Source organism: Gadus chalcogrammus, chromosome 17, assembly GCF_026213295.1.
Source record: "Gadus chalcogrammus isolate NIFS_2021 chromosome 17, NIFS_Gcha_1.0, whole genome shotgun sequence".
NCBI classification, from domain to species: Eukaryota; Metazoa; Chordata; class Actinopteri; order Gadiformes; family Gadidae; genus Gadus; species Gadus chalcogrammus.
The window spans coordinates 4,396,863-4,413,238 of NC_079428.1; the positions used below are offsets into that span (position 1 = coordinate 4,396,863).

The following is a 16,376-nucleotide window of genomic DNA, read 5'->3' on the forward strand; positions in this document are numbered from 1 at the left end:
CAATTTCAGAACCAGCCAAGCCAGATAAGGGTTTGGCCCCGTAGATATTCCCCAACGCCCGATTTGAGTCACACGCCGGCATTCCTCTGATCAACTGTACTCAATTACACCCCATATACGTAAACCTCCGACAATAATTAGATCCCTACAGGAACAACAGGTACTGCGCCCAGTGCGTCTCTGCATATACTTAAGAGTATGACGGGGTGGTGTCATACCTCAGCTTAGCCAGTAGAGGGCGCTGCCGGTCTAACTATTACCAGAAAGCAGCCTGTACATGAACCGGGAGGAGGAGGAGGGTGGCGGTGGAAGGGGTATGGGGTTAGGGGTGGTTGTGATGGTGGTGGGGGTATAGGGCTAGTAGTGATTGAGGGTGTGGCACTAGGGGTGGTAGTGGTTGTGGGGGTGATGGTGGTAGCGGTATGGTGACGGTGGTGGTGCGGTCGGGGGTTGATGGTGGTGGGGGTAGGGTGGTGGTGGTGTGGTAGGGAAGGGGGGGGGGAACACGACCAATCACACCCCGCCGGTGGCGTCCTGCAGCTCCTGCCTGATGGCGCTGAGCTCCACCAGGCCGTCGTTGAGCTGCCCCACCACCCCGCGCACCTCCGTCACCAGCTCCGCCTTGGCGCCGCGCTTCAGCTCCCGCGAGTCCTTCACGAAGTACTTGTCCATGCCCTGGAAGAGCCCCCGCAGGACCACCACCGAGTCCTCGGCCAGCGCCTGGGCGCGCGCCACGGGCTCGTCCACCTGGCCGATGGTCTGCACCGCCCGCCGCACCTCCCAGGCGGCGGCGTAGTGCTGGTTCCCCGCCCGCAGCAGGGGGTGGCCCCGCAGCCGGTACAGCCCCTGGCCCACGAAGCGCAGCACCCGGCCCAGGTCCAGCAGGAGGGCCTCGTAGGCCTTCAGGAGCACCTCCAGCTACGGGGGGGAGGGGGACAGAGACAGACGGACAGACAGACAGACAGACAGACAGACAGAGAGAGAGAGAGAGACACAGAGACAGAGACAGGGACAGAGACACAGAGAGAGGGAGACAGAGACACAGAGAGAGAGAGAGAGAGACAGAGACACAGAGAGAGAGAGACAGAGACAGAGAGACAGAGAGAGACACAGACACAAAGACAGAGAGACACAGAGACAGAGACAGAGAGAGACACAGACACAGAGAGAGACCCACAGACAGATGGAGAGACAGACAGACAGATGGAGAGACAGACAGAAAGAGTCCCACACACAGAAAGACAGAGACCCACAGAGAGACAGACAGAATCAATAAATAGGTTAACCAAGGAAATGACCCACCACACCAAACCATTTTCCATCAGGTGATCAGACATATTGTTTGGTATTTGTTGTTGAAGGGGGCGGCTTGTCTAACATGTCGTTCTTTGAACCTCTGGACGGTTCTAATTAATTTGAACAAAATCAAGACCATGACCGCAAACGAGTGCGTCTGTATCGGTACTCGCACGCCCACCTTCTTGCGGTCGTGCATGTTGTTGATGTTGTCCGAGATGGAGGCGGAGGCCGAGGTGATGCCGCCGGCCGCCACCACGCCCACGCCCACGGCCGTGAGCAGCAGCGAGGCGCCGAAGGTCACGGGGATCAGCGCCAGGCCGGCGATGGCGGCCACGCCCCCCACGGCCGTGGTGGTGCCGCCCGTGATGCTGGCGATCTTGGCCTTGCGGTGGAAGCTGCTGATGTCGTCCGTGACGGCGTGCAGCGCGACGATGTGCTGCCAGAGCAGCTCGGCGCGCTCCGTGAACACCTTGTCGAACACGCTGAGGCCGCGGTGCACCTTGTGCGCCAGGGCGGTGAACGACCTGGGGGGGGGGAGGGGGTTAGGGCCGTAGCGGCGCAATGCATGTTTTTTTTTTTTTTTGATACTGTCAATAATGTTAACGTTTAGTTTGGGTGTACATTTCGTGCGTGTGTGTGTGTGTGTGTGTGTGTGTGTGTGTGTGTGTGTGTGTGTGTGTGTGTGTGTGTGTGTGTGTGTGTGTGTGTGTGTGTGTGTGTGTGTGTGTGTGTGTGTGTGTGTGTGTGTGTGTGTGTGTCTTTTTTTTTCCCCCTGCCCAAACTATGTTCACAATTTGTATATTTATTCATTATCTTAAACCACAGCGACAGACGAACGCTAGATGGAAAGGGGATTGCCAAATCATTTTTGGATTTGGTCCTACTTTGTCTCGTCTTCCTTCATGTCGAGGTCCTCATCATCTGAAGGCACCTCGTCCCATTCTAAACACACAAACAGGTTGTAGACGCATTCAGTAGACGCATACAATTATAAACATACCACACACAATAGGGTACAAACTAACAATACAAACATACCACACCTCATAGGGTACAAACATACCACAAGCATTAGGGTACAAACATACCACAAGCATTAGGGTACAAACATACCACACGCGTACAAACATCGAATAAAAACAGGGACGTGCGTGTTCGCACGGGTGTGTATCACTCACGCTCCACTGTGTTCCACCACTCCATCAGACTGTCGGTGTCCTGTAACAAACACAAACCAAAACCAGTACAACGACCAGTCACCTGCAGCTCTTCCTCGTGAAACCATGACGACAGAGCTATTCACACGCTGGTCATGTGCTCGCACACACACACACACACACACACACACACACACACACACACACACACACACACACACACACACACACACACACACACACACACACACACACACACACACACACACACACACACACACACACACACACACACACACACACACACACACACACACACACACACACACTCTGCCAGCAGTAGTGAGCTGTTAAGTAGTGCGATTTCAGATCAACATCGTGCAGACGGGTAACTGCAGAAATACACTTATTAAAACTATGTTGGACCGCTGGTTCAGAGGTTCTGCTGTAACACAGTAGGACCACTGGATCCCAGACTAACCAGCAGCATCGACAGGGGGATGGGACCAACACTCACCCCATCCTCCTCCCCCTTCTCCAGCCCAGCCATAGCACGCTCGTCCCTCTGGGCGGACAACCACTCCGCCTGGAGAGAGAGTGAGAGAGTAAGATAGAGATAGAGATAGAGATAGAGAGAGAGTGAGAGTGTGAGAGTGTGAGAGAGTGAGAGAGTGAGAGAGTGGGACTTTTATTTCAAAATAATCATTGAGATGATCCAATTCAAAATGAGAGAGCAACACACGATGACACCGAGAGGCCATGTTGTCTCGTTAAACAACCAACCACCACAATTTGAAAACCCGATCACATCAAAGGCCTTCAGAATAAAAGTAACTTTACTCAAACGAATGGCAACAAAAGATGACTCATAAGAAACCCTTATGGTATAACCCGCCTGTCACATGAGGGCTAAGTATGTATCTCGGGGCGTGATAAAGCATACCTGAATGATCTTAATGATGCGGCAAACAAAGACAACTGGCACACTATCAACTGAGGCAGGAATACCTTCTCTGTCGCATATTAAAAGGTCTTCTGTGTTCACACAACACTCTTTTTTTTATTCTGCAGTACCGGGATTTTCCAGCTCCACCTTCTACCTCCATGTGACTGATGTCCTCATGTGATTTCAGATTTGACGTGCATTTCATAAAAATGTTTAACAGTCTACAGAAGGGAGGCTTAAGTTGAATATTAAAGATCGGCTCTCCGGAGTTTAAGGTTTTAGAAGTTTATAGATTTGATTTTGAACGCTTTGAAGTCACGCAGATTATCGGGGTGCTAAACCCTGACTGGTAGAAGCTTCTGAAACATGCGTGTGGTGGTCCGTACCGCGGCAGCCTCGGACTGGAAGTAGTCACTAGAGGTGGCTCCTGGGGGGTCCACATCCAGGGTCCCACTCTGGATGGACACCCGAGGACAAATAGAAAGGTGAGAAGAGAATTAAAAACCAAGTGACACATTGGAAATACTCTTAGAACTACCCGTGGCAACCGTCAAGCGCTTTGCCTGCACTTTACTTGAATTACCTCTGACTTTAGGCCCTTTGACTTACCTTTGCTTTGTGCTTCTTAATCCCTTTTAGTTTGGGCAACCTCTTATGCTAAAGAAAGTGAAAAAAAAAAAAAGTGAAAAAAAAAACATAACAGCAATATAAACCAAAACGGAAATATTTGTTATATTTGGCGTTACGAAGAAATTCCGTACGGGTTTTGAGAGGTCCATCCCGTTCTCCTCCTCCTCGTACGGCCCCCAAGGGCTGGGGGGACCCCCTTCACCCTGTTGGTAGTCTTCGTCCTCCAGGAAGGAGCCCTACCAAGGAACACAACACCCAAACGTCTCACATCAGCCTGAATGATCCGTCCTAATATACAGAAATATCATCTACTTCAAGCTTTAATCCAAGCTGTGGGACTGGACTCGGGTACCATGGGGGACGCGTGGAGGAACACCTTCTTCTGGGACGGCTTCTGTTTATGACTTTTGTGTTTGGGATTTTTCTGTAGAAAAAAAAAAAAAAAACTGGTTTTATAAAAATCATAATTTGACTGAGATAACATACGTTTTCTCCCCTGCAGGTTCGATAAAATAATAGATTGATTTTATATTCCAATGACAAGATTAGGACCATAACACAGATAAAGCGTTGTTCTAGCTTGTCTAGTCCTGATAAGAACTTGTGGTTCAGTCAGTCACTACAAACAAGCCTCTGTGTTCCCCCTAAACCACATCACCAGCACGATGTATGCCGTTGATGAGTAACACTGCTTCAAATCGATCTAAGATGCAAGAACGAGCAACCATGGCTGAAGGCCACATATTCGACCACCAGGTGCGAGTGTGATTAGCCGTTAGAAGCCGTTTTGAAATTCTGCCTCTTCTGACATCAAAGCGGGCTGATCTACCCAGCACACATCTTGGTGTGCACGCCCGCTTGGGGCATCAGAAGAAGCAGATTTTCAAAACGGCTTGTAACGGCTAATCACACTCACACCTGGTGGTATAATATGTCACCTTTAAACCTAGAGCTCTGGTTTTAAACACACAAAGCGGTGAACCTGCTGCCTTTGTCATCCAGGCAAGGGTTGACCGACAAGTGTACCTGTTTGGCGTAATCCATTTCCTTCTCCTCTCCATCCTCCCACTTCTCAGAGAACCCTTCGGGGCGATAAGGGCTGCACTCCTCCAGCATGTCCTCCTAAAAGCAACAAACGAAAATACATGAAATTAATGTTTATGATGCGTTTAGAGAGGCGCCGATGCCATGCCAACTTTCATAAGCGACTGCGGGAGCGTGCGGGTATTGCCATATTAGGTCATGATGTAGATGAGTGATGACATCATCAAAACGGGACGTCTCGTTACCTTGGAGCTTCGGCGCTTCACGAGCGGATATTTAGACACTTGGGTTTTCTGTCGATAATGGGATGGAAACAAAATAAAAAACACACAATGAGTGAAATAAACACAACAACGTAGGTAACGTAAAACGCGTTCCGCAGAACAAAATGGACAAGTGTCCGGTTCTTACCGGTCTGCAGTCCTTCATGTCGTGGTGGAAGTCGTCTCCGTTGAGTCCCGCCGAAACGTTGGAACCGTAGTAATCCTCTTCCAGGAACGCTGCCTAGTGCACAAGAGTACAAGTACCATCAAGTACCGGCCTTACCAGGCGGTGTCTGGAGTGGCATCTGATGATACGATACATCTCATCAATCCTCTAAGTGTTGGGCATCGCACTAGTGCTTGGTTGTGGACACTGGGCATCGAACCCGGCACCTTTAGACTGGGAGTCAAACACCAACGTATCCTTGGTAATTTACAATTACAGTTGAGCATACAGTTGCCAATTAACAATATCAGTAAAGAAAGAAATATTTTGTGAAAGAAATATACACATTTTATTTTATCCAGTGGAGAAATTAAATTGAAAACAAATGGAATATGAAGTAAAAGTACTTTGCCAGTAGACTGAGGAGTGTAGATATTTGCAGTGTTCAGGTCCTCGAACACATAGCCCTAAGAGAAGTATTCAAATGATTTAGGCAATGTGAATGAACCTAGAGAAACCTGTAGTGTGAATGCAGTGGTCGAGAGAAACGATGACATCTGAATGCAAGGTACAGTACCACACACACACACACACACACACACACACACACACACACACACACACACACACACACACACACACACACACACACACACACACACACACACACACACACACACACACACACACACACACACACACACACACACACACACACACACCTTAGAGCCTCTTTTGGGCGAGTAGCCGGAAGCCCCTTTCGATTCCTCCTCTTTCTACAGGAAACACATCGATTACAACTGATGGTTAACATCACAAAGCACAATTAAGGAAGAATGAATTAAATTCTGATTTAGACAGAGTCCTTTACCGCCACTCTGCTGATGGCGAAACCCCTCCGTGGAACAAACTTGATTTCCAATTTGTTTTTCTTCTTCTGCGAGACAAGAGGAATTTTACAATTGTGCAGGTATGTCAAACATTTTAGTATTCATCGGAGTTCAAAACTACCTCAAATGGTTGGCATCAAGATGACTTAAAGAATTCGGCTATATTCAAGCTATTTGATTGGCTGGAATTAATCACACAAAAGAGAACTCAATACGGCGATTCCCTGGCACTAGTGGATGGCACCCTTAGAGAGCCAGTGAATCCACTGTTTCAGCTGGAACTCCAACACTGAGATTTGAGTTCACTGTCTCTTAGGTTTGTTTTCGTGGTTTAGGCTTTCGAAACATTTTTTGAAACACCTTTTTTGTTTATTTTGGAGCAACCTTTATGGCCACACTGGTGCAGAGACGGGAACCAGGAAGGAAAAACCACGACAAAGAACCAAGGGCTGGATTTGAACCTACGACTACTAGACCTTTCGTCTACATGCCAAGCGCACTAGCGGGCCGCGCCTCCATTCCTCACCTAAGCTTGTTAGCTAATTATAACACCAAGCCCTTCATGCCTAATCCCTGTGTATTGTACAGTATAATCATCCAATTAAACAAGCTATACCATTAACCCGATATAGATGAAACAACATACAATGTCACCGTCGCTCGTCCCCTTCTTCATACCCTCGTCTTCATCATCCAGGAGCATACCCTAAAAATGACCGAACACACACACACACACACACACACACACACACACACACACACACACACACACACACACACACACACACACACACACACACACACACACACACACACACACACACACACACACACACACACACACACACACACACACACACAATGTTACACAGAACACGACATAATCCATCTACTACAGTGAACGTTTTTCATTTAATTGTTGTGACAGTGTAGGCCAGGGGAGAGTGGTATATATATATATATATATATATATATATATATATATATAACATGTAAATCCATATCTATGACTGTAGTGGAGCACAGTACACAACATGTGTATCAGTAATTCCATCAGCTGACCTCAGACCATCGCCGCGCTACGGAGTCGCTCTTCTGGACCTTCAGCCTTTGTCCGTCCTCATCCTACGAAGGAAGAAGAAAGAAATGAGTTTCATTATAGGATCGTATTGATACGACCCTGATATCATAACCCCATATTGAGGATGTAGATATACTTGTGTTAATAACTTGTGAACACAATGACCGACCTACTGTGATCTGATTTTAAATGAGTGTAAAAAAAAGGTTTAAAATATGTTAAGTACATTCAACAGAACTGAACTTCCACACGACCTGCAAATTTATATTGTCTACCAATCGCAAATTATCAGAAAAAAATATTTTTTGTTAAAGAAGAACGCAATCGCAGAGAGACGTCACATTTTAATTGTGAACGTTGGCCATTTGAACTCTGACTCACTCGCTTAAACACCTTGCGTTAGCTTAGCTTACCTGCGTTTCCTGACACCATCGGCTGTCGTCCCATTGGCTGGCATTCACCTGGTCGCCGTCTGCCTTGCTGTGGAGGACAGACGCCTCGGAACCCTTGCGGAGAAAGGTGCCAAGCCGAAGCTTGGCCTTACTCTTCTGGAGAGAGAGAGAGACAGAGGGGGAGAGATAGACAGACAAAAGGAGATAAACACAGAGATACATTATTGATGATCAAACTTCAAACAAACATTTTGTTATAGTTGAGAATTTTATTTATTTTTTTAAAGACTAACCGGCTTGTGGTCCATTTCCTCTTCCATCTCGTCTTCGTAAAGGCTAGTTTCTGGAAAAGCCTCCTGGAAATCAACATGGAGGAAAATTAATACTGGAAAAGATCATTATGGTGGCCAAGCAGCACTGTTATTAAACAGCACTCACCATTGAACTCTTGGAGAAGGAGTAGTCGCTGATGTCATCTTTGTCTTCTTTGTCACGCTGAAAGATGAAAACATTAAATAAAACAAATATGTTTTTTATAAAAAAATAATAAATCTAGAGATAGTTGTGCATTTGTGTTGTTTTTTCATATTTCACCTTTGACGCCCTGAGAAGCGTTTCACCTTTGCCGTCGTTTGACACATTCCGATATTTATCCTGGTAACAAAACATTGTCATTAACGGGGGCGGACACACACACACACACACACACACACACACACACACACACACACACACACACACACACACACACACACACACACACACACACACACACACACACACACACACACACACACACACACACACACACACACACACACACACACCTTAAGCGAGCCTTTGAGGAAAGTTGACGTTCTGAATTTTCTTCCTCTTTTCTGTTAAAAAGAAAGGAGACCAACGTTAAAGCTTTGTTCTCGAGCTCCGTTCCCATTCCTTCCCCCCCGTTGCTATTAAAATCTGGGGTATGTTTTTTCCCTTGACCTCTGGAGGGGGTAGGGTTAGCGGGTACGGCCTACTGTGATGAAGTGCAATACGAATAAAGTTGACATGAATTGAACAAGAAAAAAAACGACGCGTTTGTGATCTCTTCTGGGCCTACGTCAGTGTGATGAGGTGTTACGCAAATAAAGTTTCGGAAAACATGCAGGGACAGTGGATGGAAGCTGAGCGAGCGAGTGAGTGAGCGAGTGAGTGAGTGAGCGAGTGAGTGAGCGAGCGAGCGAGCGAGCACCTTCTCAGGATTGTCCAGAGGGCTGTAGCCATCTCCATCAGAGAGACCGTTCACCTGTTGGATTAACCACCTCAGTGTTATTTTCCTGCCATTCATGAAGATGTTTTTTTCATTATTATTTGGTTCGTCGCTTATGAACATCCAATCGAACTCTGCCCTTGAGCAGTAGTGGGCTCACCCTCATTGATTCTCTGCGCAGCCGGAAGGTTCCAGACTAGAGGGAGATGGCGACATGGGGATCAAAATACACACATAGGTTGATCTAGCTATATCTACTGGGGACCCGCTCAAACATCAATTTAATTATTTTAAACACTATTTAAATATTATAATACACTTCGTTTGTAAAGCACCTTTACAAATTGAAGCAACTAACAATAAAAAGAATAACAGCAGGGTAATATTAACAAGCGGGAGTCTTACTGGGTGGGAGGGGATCATTCCAATACAGAGGATAAAAATAACAAAAAGACTACAATCACACAATGAACGTAGTAAGTGGAGTCTGACCGGTTTGAATTCGGGGTCCAGCTGAGGACTGTCCTCGGGCCAGTCTTCAACACATCTCTCCTAGGGTGCGGAGATACAGGAAGGGTTAATGAGGGTCAGTAAACGATCAGCAATGTACACCAACAAGAGAAAACATTTTTAAATCAAAGCAGCAGCAACCGACCTGGCCGTTGAGCACGATGTCCAGATAGACGACGTCCCCTTCAGGGGGATCCTTCTGGAAAACAAAGCAAACACACCAGTCTAACCACTGTCCACCTTAACAATGAGATCACTGTACCCCACCAGAGACCTTCACTGTACCCCACCAGAGACCTTCACTGTACCCCAACAGAGACCCTCACTGTACCCCAATAGAGACCCTCACTGTACCCCACCAGAGACCTTCACTGTACCCCACCAGAGACCCTCACTGTACCCCAATAGAGACCCTCACTGTACCCCACCAGAGACCTTCACTGTACCCCACCAGAGACCTCCACTGTACCCCACCAGAGACCCTCACTGTACCCCACCAGAGACCTCCACTGTACCCCACCAGAGACCTCCACTGTACCCCACCAGAGATATTCACTGCAACCCATCGGAGATATTCCAGACACCAAGATCATGATGTCCAACATAGTCATTAAAACACAGACGATACATAATTAAATACACCTTTATCAAATGATATGCTTACACATGTAATGAACCACATTAAATATAATTACATTTAATTGAATTGCCCTGTGATCTTTACCTCTGCAGCTTGTTTGAGGCGAGGAACCGGCTTGGGGGTCGGCGTTGGAGCCGTGACGTGGGTCAGTGAGGCGGAGGTGGTGGTGTTCAGTCTTGGGGTGGCTGAGGGCAAGGGGTGTGGCTCTGAGAGTTGAGTGTTTGGGGTTGACGTGGAGGTCGGGGTGGGGGTGAGGGTGGGTTTCTGGACCATCCAGGGTTCTGGGTTCGAGGCTGTGATGGGGGTGAGGGTGGGGGTCGGTCCTTGGGTGGTGAAGGGGTTTGAGGGGCCGATGGGGCTGAGGGCGAGGGCGGGGGCTAGTGCTGGCTTGAGTGTTAAGGGTTCTAGAATTAAGGGTTCTGAAGTTAAGGGTTCTGAAGTTAAGGGTTCTGGAGTTAAGGGCGAGCTAGGGGAGAACCTGAGGGTGGCCGGTAGGGTCGGTCTGGGTGGAGCTTTGGGTGGTGTCTTCGGTGGAGTCTTGCCGGGCGCTGGAGAAGCATGTTGCCCAGCCTGAAATAAACAACAACAACAACAACACAAACCAACACCGTCAGCGGTGGACTTCAAAAGGAGCGCCATCAGCGACTCATGCTAAAGAACGGCGTTAATATTTGAGACGACCGTACCGGACTCTCTGTTGGCCGGAGTACCAGGCCCGCGGGCCGCTGGGGTCTGCCACGCGGCACAGGCTTCGGAGGTCTGCTGAAGGCGCTGCCCTGCAGGGCGGAGAGGAGATTGGGGTGAGAAAGAAATCCCCCCCCTCCTTCAGGAACCCTGATCAACCCCACCCTCCCGGGGACAACGACGAGACCCAAACTCAAACTATTGAGTACGGTCGCGTTCTACAACTGAATACTGCTGTGGAAATAATGTCCATCCAGATAAAGCGTCGATACTAATTGTTGGTAACTGTTAAAAAAAAACAAAAAAACAATTTAATTAAAAATGTCAGCCATTTGCCTAAAGCTTTTTAAATGAAAATATTTGGTAGCATTTCTGTTTCAGGTGATTCTAACAAATTCTTGTCTGTTGAAATGACAAAGCACAAGTTTTAAACAACACTGAGCGCTGCTCACTTCAGTATCATGGCCCTTTGCCATTATTTACATCTACAAGTCACTACACCGACAACAAATCGAATAATAATTGACCACGGTTGCGTCCCTGTCCTCTACCACCGGCAGACGGACAGACGGACACTCACCGACGGCGTCGGGGACGGTTGCGCCGTTGCCATGGAAGCCAGGGCCAGAGCGAAGGGCGTCGGTTGGAGTATGCCACGATTCGATCCCATGGGGGTGGTCAGCGTCACGGCCGGCGGTACGTCGGGGCGGGCCGGCGTTGGAGGGCGGGACGTCGGAGCCACGCCCGTCCCGGGATCGACGGCGGGAGAGAAAATGTCCGCCGCGTCGGAAAGGTTGGGGGAAAGCGCGGCGCGGGGGGCCGTGACGGTGATGGTGTCGGCGGCGGGGGCGGAGCTGGAAGCGCTGCTGGTGTTGACGCAAACCGACCAATTAGGACTGCCGGAAGGTCGGTTTGCGGACTGCGACAAGGGGGCGGGGAGTACGACGGACCCCTGTGCTTCCATAGGCCCTCGCTGGAAGAACGGGTCGCCGTCGGGAGAACGCTGGATCCCGTTGGTCGAGAGCGACAGCGCCTCACTCGGCGGGTGATCTGAGAAACTGAACAGGTCGTTGTCCGCAGAGAAGGGATCTCTGTAGACGAGGGCTCCGTTCGGGAGCGGCGTCTGGAACAAACCGGTCTCCTTCTCCGGGAGAGGGGTCCGGAGTAGTTTGTCTCCTTCCTTGGGCCGGGATTGGAAGATGTTCTCCTGCTGCTCCGGAGAGAAGAGGAAGGGGCCCGCGCGCTCCGGAGCCTGGACCTCTTGGGTGCCCGGCGGGGTTCTGAACGGATCGAGGGTGTTCTCGTCAAAGGGGAACCACGGGAACACGTCCGCCTTTTTGACAACGGACCCGTCGCCTTCCGCCACGGAGCGGCTGAGCCCGTCTCCCGCCGCGGGGGCGGGGGACGCGTCGTACCCGCCGGACGGCTCTGTGAGCTGGGGCGACCACGTCGGGTCAGAGAACGCCTGGTTCATCAACGACGCGCTCCCAAACGCCGCCGCCGCCGCCGCGTTCTGTGACGACAGGTGCCGGGCGGATGATTGATCCAGGCTGGAGAGATCGGACGGGCTCTGGAATCGACCCAGGTCAGAGGTCGAGCTCAGGGGCGGCTGGGACAGGGAGGAGTCGGGAGGCGGAGCGGAGGCCTCCCCAGGGGATGCCTGGAGCGCCGTTTGAGGAGTGCAGAGCGGGAATGCTCCTTCAGGGAGAGAGGAAGAGGCCGCCTGAAGACGCGCCGTGGGGGTCTTTTGGCCACCGGGCCCCTGAAGACACGACACGGAGGGAGTAGGGGTCACCACACGATAAACGTTGCTCGTACCATCACTTATGTACCGTTAGGTCTCCAGAGAAAGGAGTGTTAGAGGTGGGAGGAAGGGGTTCAGCTCTGCCAGCAGCATGCAACGCTCGGAGAAGGAACTGTAGGTAACTCACCCTCACGGAGGCCCGTGATAGCATCCCATGTAGCCTGATGCTACCCTGTAAACACACACACGCAGGGACACACACACACACACACACACTTGAGTAAAACTGTACAAAACAGAATCCAACTTAGACTAAGAAATGGAATAATTTCATTATAAATAATATGACAGCTTTGTGTTTATCAGCTTACATATCCATATTTGGATAAGTTACCCGCATTGTGCCAAGTCATCTACATACTTAGTCATCTAATTGGGACAGGTGTGTCACATGGAATCTATTGGCATGGCCTGCACAATATGTTTTGACAATCAAAACACAGCGTTAAATTTCAATGAGAGAGTTCCGACACCATATTTGGGCTGTCTAATTTAAGGCCAACCCAGCAATATAGATTTTTAATTAACAATTTCGTGTGTGTGCGGGTGTGCGTGTGTGTGTGTGTGTGTGTGTGTGTACATAATTCTCACCGTTCGCTTAACTGCATGAGATATCTTGGTCCGATCCGTGAACCGTGTGAGGGTGACTGCTTCCTTGTTCTCCAGATATAATTAGGGGGGGGGAAGACAATAAATATAAAGCAATCAACACATCGAACTGCCTCCAGCACAAAAAAACGACACAAGCAAACCATCGCTCACATCACTCGTCTCTATCCATCCAAAACGTTTCTAGCAGTAGGCCTTAACACTCTGATTGCAGGCCTACACACTCACACAGCAGGTCTACAAACACATACACATACTAGGCCTACACACACACACACACACGTGTCCACGTTCAGTTCCAGACGAACATCCAGAATACCCTCAAAGCGTACTGACCATGATTGCGTCTCCCGTCCAATACTAGTCTTCATTCAGAGCGATCTAAAGCCAGACTTCCCCGCGTCTCAGATGCAAAGCAGTGATCGACAGTGATTGGTGATTGGCAAGGGTTCACGTCGTGGGACTGTTTATCTTGTTCAGCCCTCCCTCAGATCCTTCAAGGCTTCACCATGCAGCCCAACCGGTCGCGCCTGCTCCCTCCGATCGGCTGGTATGCGGCCCCGTGATGACGTTTGATAGGAGACCTTTGGCTTACCAACACGGCCTTTCAACGCATATTCATATTATTTTATTATTTTTAAATAAAAAATGGACCACGACTGTATTTATGAGCTGACATGATCACAACATTGCAGTGTGAACACAGTTAAGACGACTTGACTTCCTGAACAGGCGTCCTTCAAAGTAAAGTCTCACCTAACCAAAGCAGAGTCCAGTCTGATAAAATTGATCAGTAATATTACCACATAGTATGAGTGGTAGTATTATTATATGGGAAAGCGCATTGTTTTCATTGCCACAGGAAGGAATACAGAAATTGAGCATTGATAATTGCACGGCTATGCTAATTTTAAGTATTTATTCACATAGAATATAATACAGTTATGATTGCACGGTTGTTGTTAAATTAGTGTCTGCAATTGCCCATTTAAATACAACTTTTAAATACGACAACTTTTATTTTGAAGAAGAATGTGACCTTTTATAGTCGAAAACACCAAATGAACCTCATACTCCAAAAGAAAGTAATTTCTTTGTAACCCTGCCAACACTGAAAAGGGTGCAGTCAATCTGGAATGAGGACTACACTGAACTTAACTGAAGCACATGATTTGGTCCGTCAGTCCGTCAGGGATTTAATCATTCAGTTACTCTAATCGATGTATTCTTCCCAGGAGAGCAAATTGTCAGCAAAACATCCACACCTCAAAACAGACCACACGTTCACCATCCAATCATGCATCCTATGCATCTCTAACCACACAAAGCAGACAGAATCCCAACAGAAAGACCTCAAACTCTCCCATCTCCGCGACCACATTCAGCAGCAATACTCACAACCCCCTGGGCAGTCTGCACTGGTGGGCTCCGTCGCTGTCCTGGAACCAGAACGTTCTCTGCGGTCCACCAGAAGGTGGGGGGGGTGAAACCGGGGCCGGGCAGCGGTGGATGTGGTCGGGGAGTCCGGCGTCATTATAAGAAGGCTGTGTCTGTGTCCGTGGGTTTTGTCACTTGTTCCTGCTGCCAAAAAAATCCTGATAAATATCTCTGGAATCCATGTCATAGGGGAAGAGGAAACCGAGAGCCGCCCAGGTGTGCCCTGCGTTGTCTCTGTCTCCTCCTGCCCATTCCTGCCCTTGTCTCAGTAAATGGACTACATTCATGCAGCGCTATCCTAACCAGCGGCCCCTCACGGCGCCTTTTACAATATTGCCCAACATTCGCCCATTCACGCACACGCGGGGTTCACCACGCAAGGCGACTGCCAGCTCGTCGTGGGGCAGTTAGGGCGAGGTGTCTTGCTCAGGGACACTTTGACACTCAAGCAAGAAGGAGACGGGGGTTTCGGACTAGCAACCTTCCGGATACCAGCCCCACCCGCTCTACCTCCTAAGCCACATGCAACCCCTCCCTCCCAGTGCGCGCATTGTCCAGTTTATTCATTTCAAACAAAGGATACAGATTATAGGACATCAAAGAGTAAGGCCCAATCCCATTTCTACTCCTTACCCCTTCCTCTTACCCCTCCCCCTTGTTTTGAAGGGGTAAGGGGTAAGGGTAAGGGTAAGGGTAAGGGGAAGGGGAAGGGGAAGGGGAAGGGGAAGGGGAAGGGGAAGGGGACGGGGAAGGGGAAGGGGAAGGGGTAAGGGGTGGAAATGGGATTGGGCCTTAGGCCCAATCCCATTTCTACCCCTTACCCCTTCCCCTTACCCCTTCAAAACAAGGGGGAGGGGTAAGGGGAAGGGGTAAGGGGTAAGGGGTAGATATGGGATTGGGCCTTTGTCAACCACAGCCCACCACAACTACCAAACCTGGTCCAGGAAATGTGAAACAGAGGATGACATGGCCAATCTGTGTCATGACCGAGAGCTCTCCCTGCTGTGCCACAGGACGACGCTGGAGGTAACACAGGCCCACATCCTGGATCCACCAAGGCCAACTCCGCCAGCGGGAGAAGGTTTCTCTGGCAAGGTTGAAACCTAAATCAAAGCCTTGATGCAGAGCAATGCAGGACATTGTGCTATTTTTTGCCTCAAAGGTTGTTTTCCGGTTGTTGTATAATCTTAGTGTCATGCCTATTTCATTGTATGTATTAATTTCATTTGTTTGTATGTCATTGTTCTGTTTTTCATTCGTGTGGCTGTTGGGTCTCTCTTTCAAAAGAGGTAACTAAACTCATTAAGACTGTCTGAATCAATTAATGTTACAAAAAATACAATACACTACAATAAGTAATAAGTCTATGTGTGTTATTATTCACTGTCTATTCAATGTCTAATCCCTACCCGCTCATTAATTACATGTTTCCGTATTCACTCTCTAACTCCTACCTGCTCATTAATTACATGTTTCTGTATTGACTCACTGTAAATAGCTTCTGATGAGTAGATACAGGGGTGGATATAATCATATTGTCAATCCTATGCTACGTTAAACTAATAAAATCCC

At 48.8% G+C, this 16,376-nt stretch overlaps 1 protein-coding gene across 1 annotated transcript; it reads right to left on the reverse strand.

The window, feature by feature from the left end:
* Positions 1-92: 92 nt before the first annotated feature.
* On the reverse strand, positions 93-14,938 carry si:cabz01007807.1 (uncharacterized). The gene is made up of 33 exons (XM_056576172.1): positions 14,766-14,938; positions 13,704-13,971; positions 13,350-13,418; positions 12,886-12,930; positions 11,535-12,716; positions 10,957-11,046; positions 10,355-10,840; positions 9,776-9,829; positions 9,613-9,672; positions 9,281-9,316; positions 9,103-9,156; positions 8,696-8,746; positions 8,463-8,522; positions 8,307-8,363; positions 8,162-8,224; positions 7,890-8,024; positions 7,458-7,520; positions 7,042-7,101; positions 6,377-6,442; positions 6,228-6,281; positions 5,913-5,972; positions 5,488-5,580; positions 5,322-5,369; positions 5,059-5,154; positions 4,385-4,456; positions 4,164-4,268; positions 4,012-4,059; positions 3,789-3,857; positions 2,974-3,042; positions 2,478-2,517; positions 2,184-2,241; positions 1,478-1,823; positions 93-918 (listed from the first exon to the last, which is right to left on the reverse strand). Exons 2-33 carry the CDS (start codon positions 13,704-13,706, stop codon positions 514-516), a joined length of 4,197 nt encoding a protein of 1,398 aa, XP_056432147.1. The 5' UTR covers positions 13,707-13,971; positions 14,766-14,938; the 3' UTR covers positions 93-513.
* Positions 14,939-16,376: the final 1,438 nt, after the last annotated feature.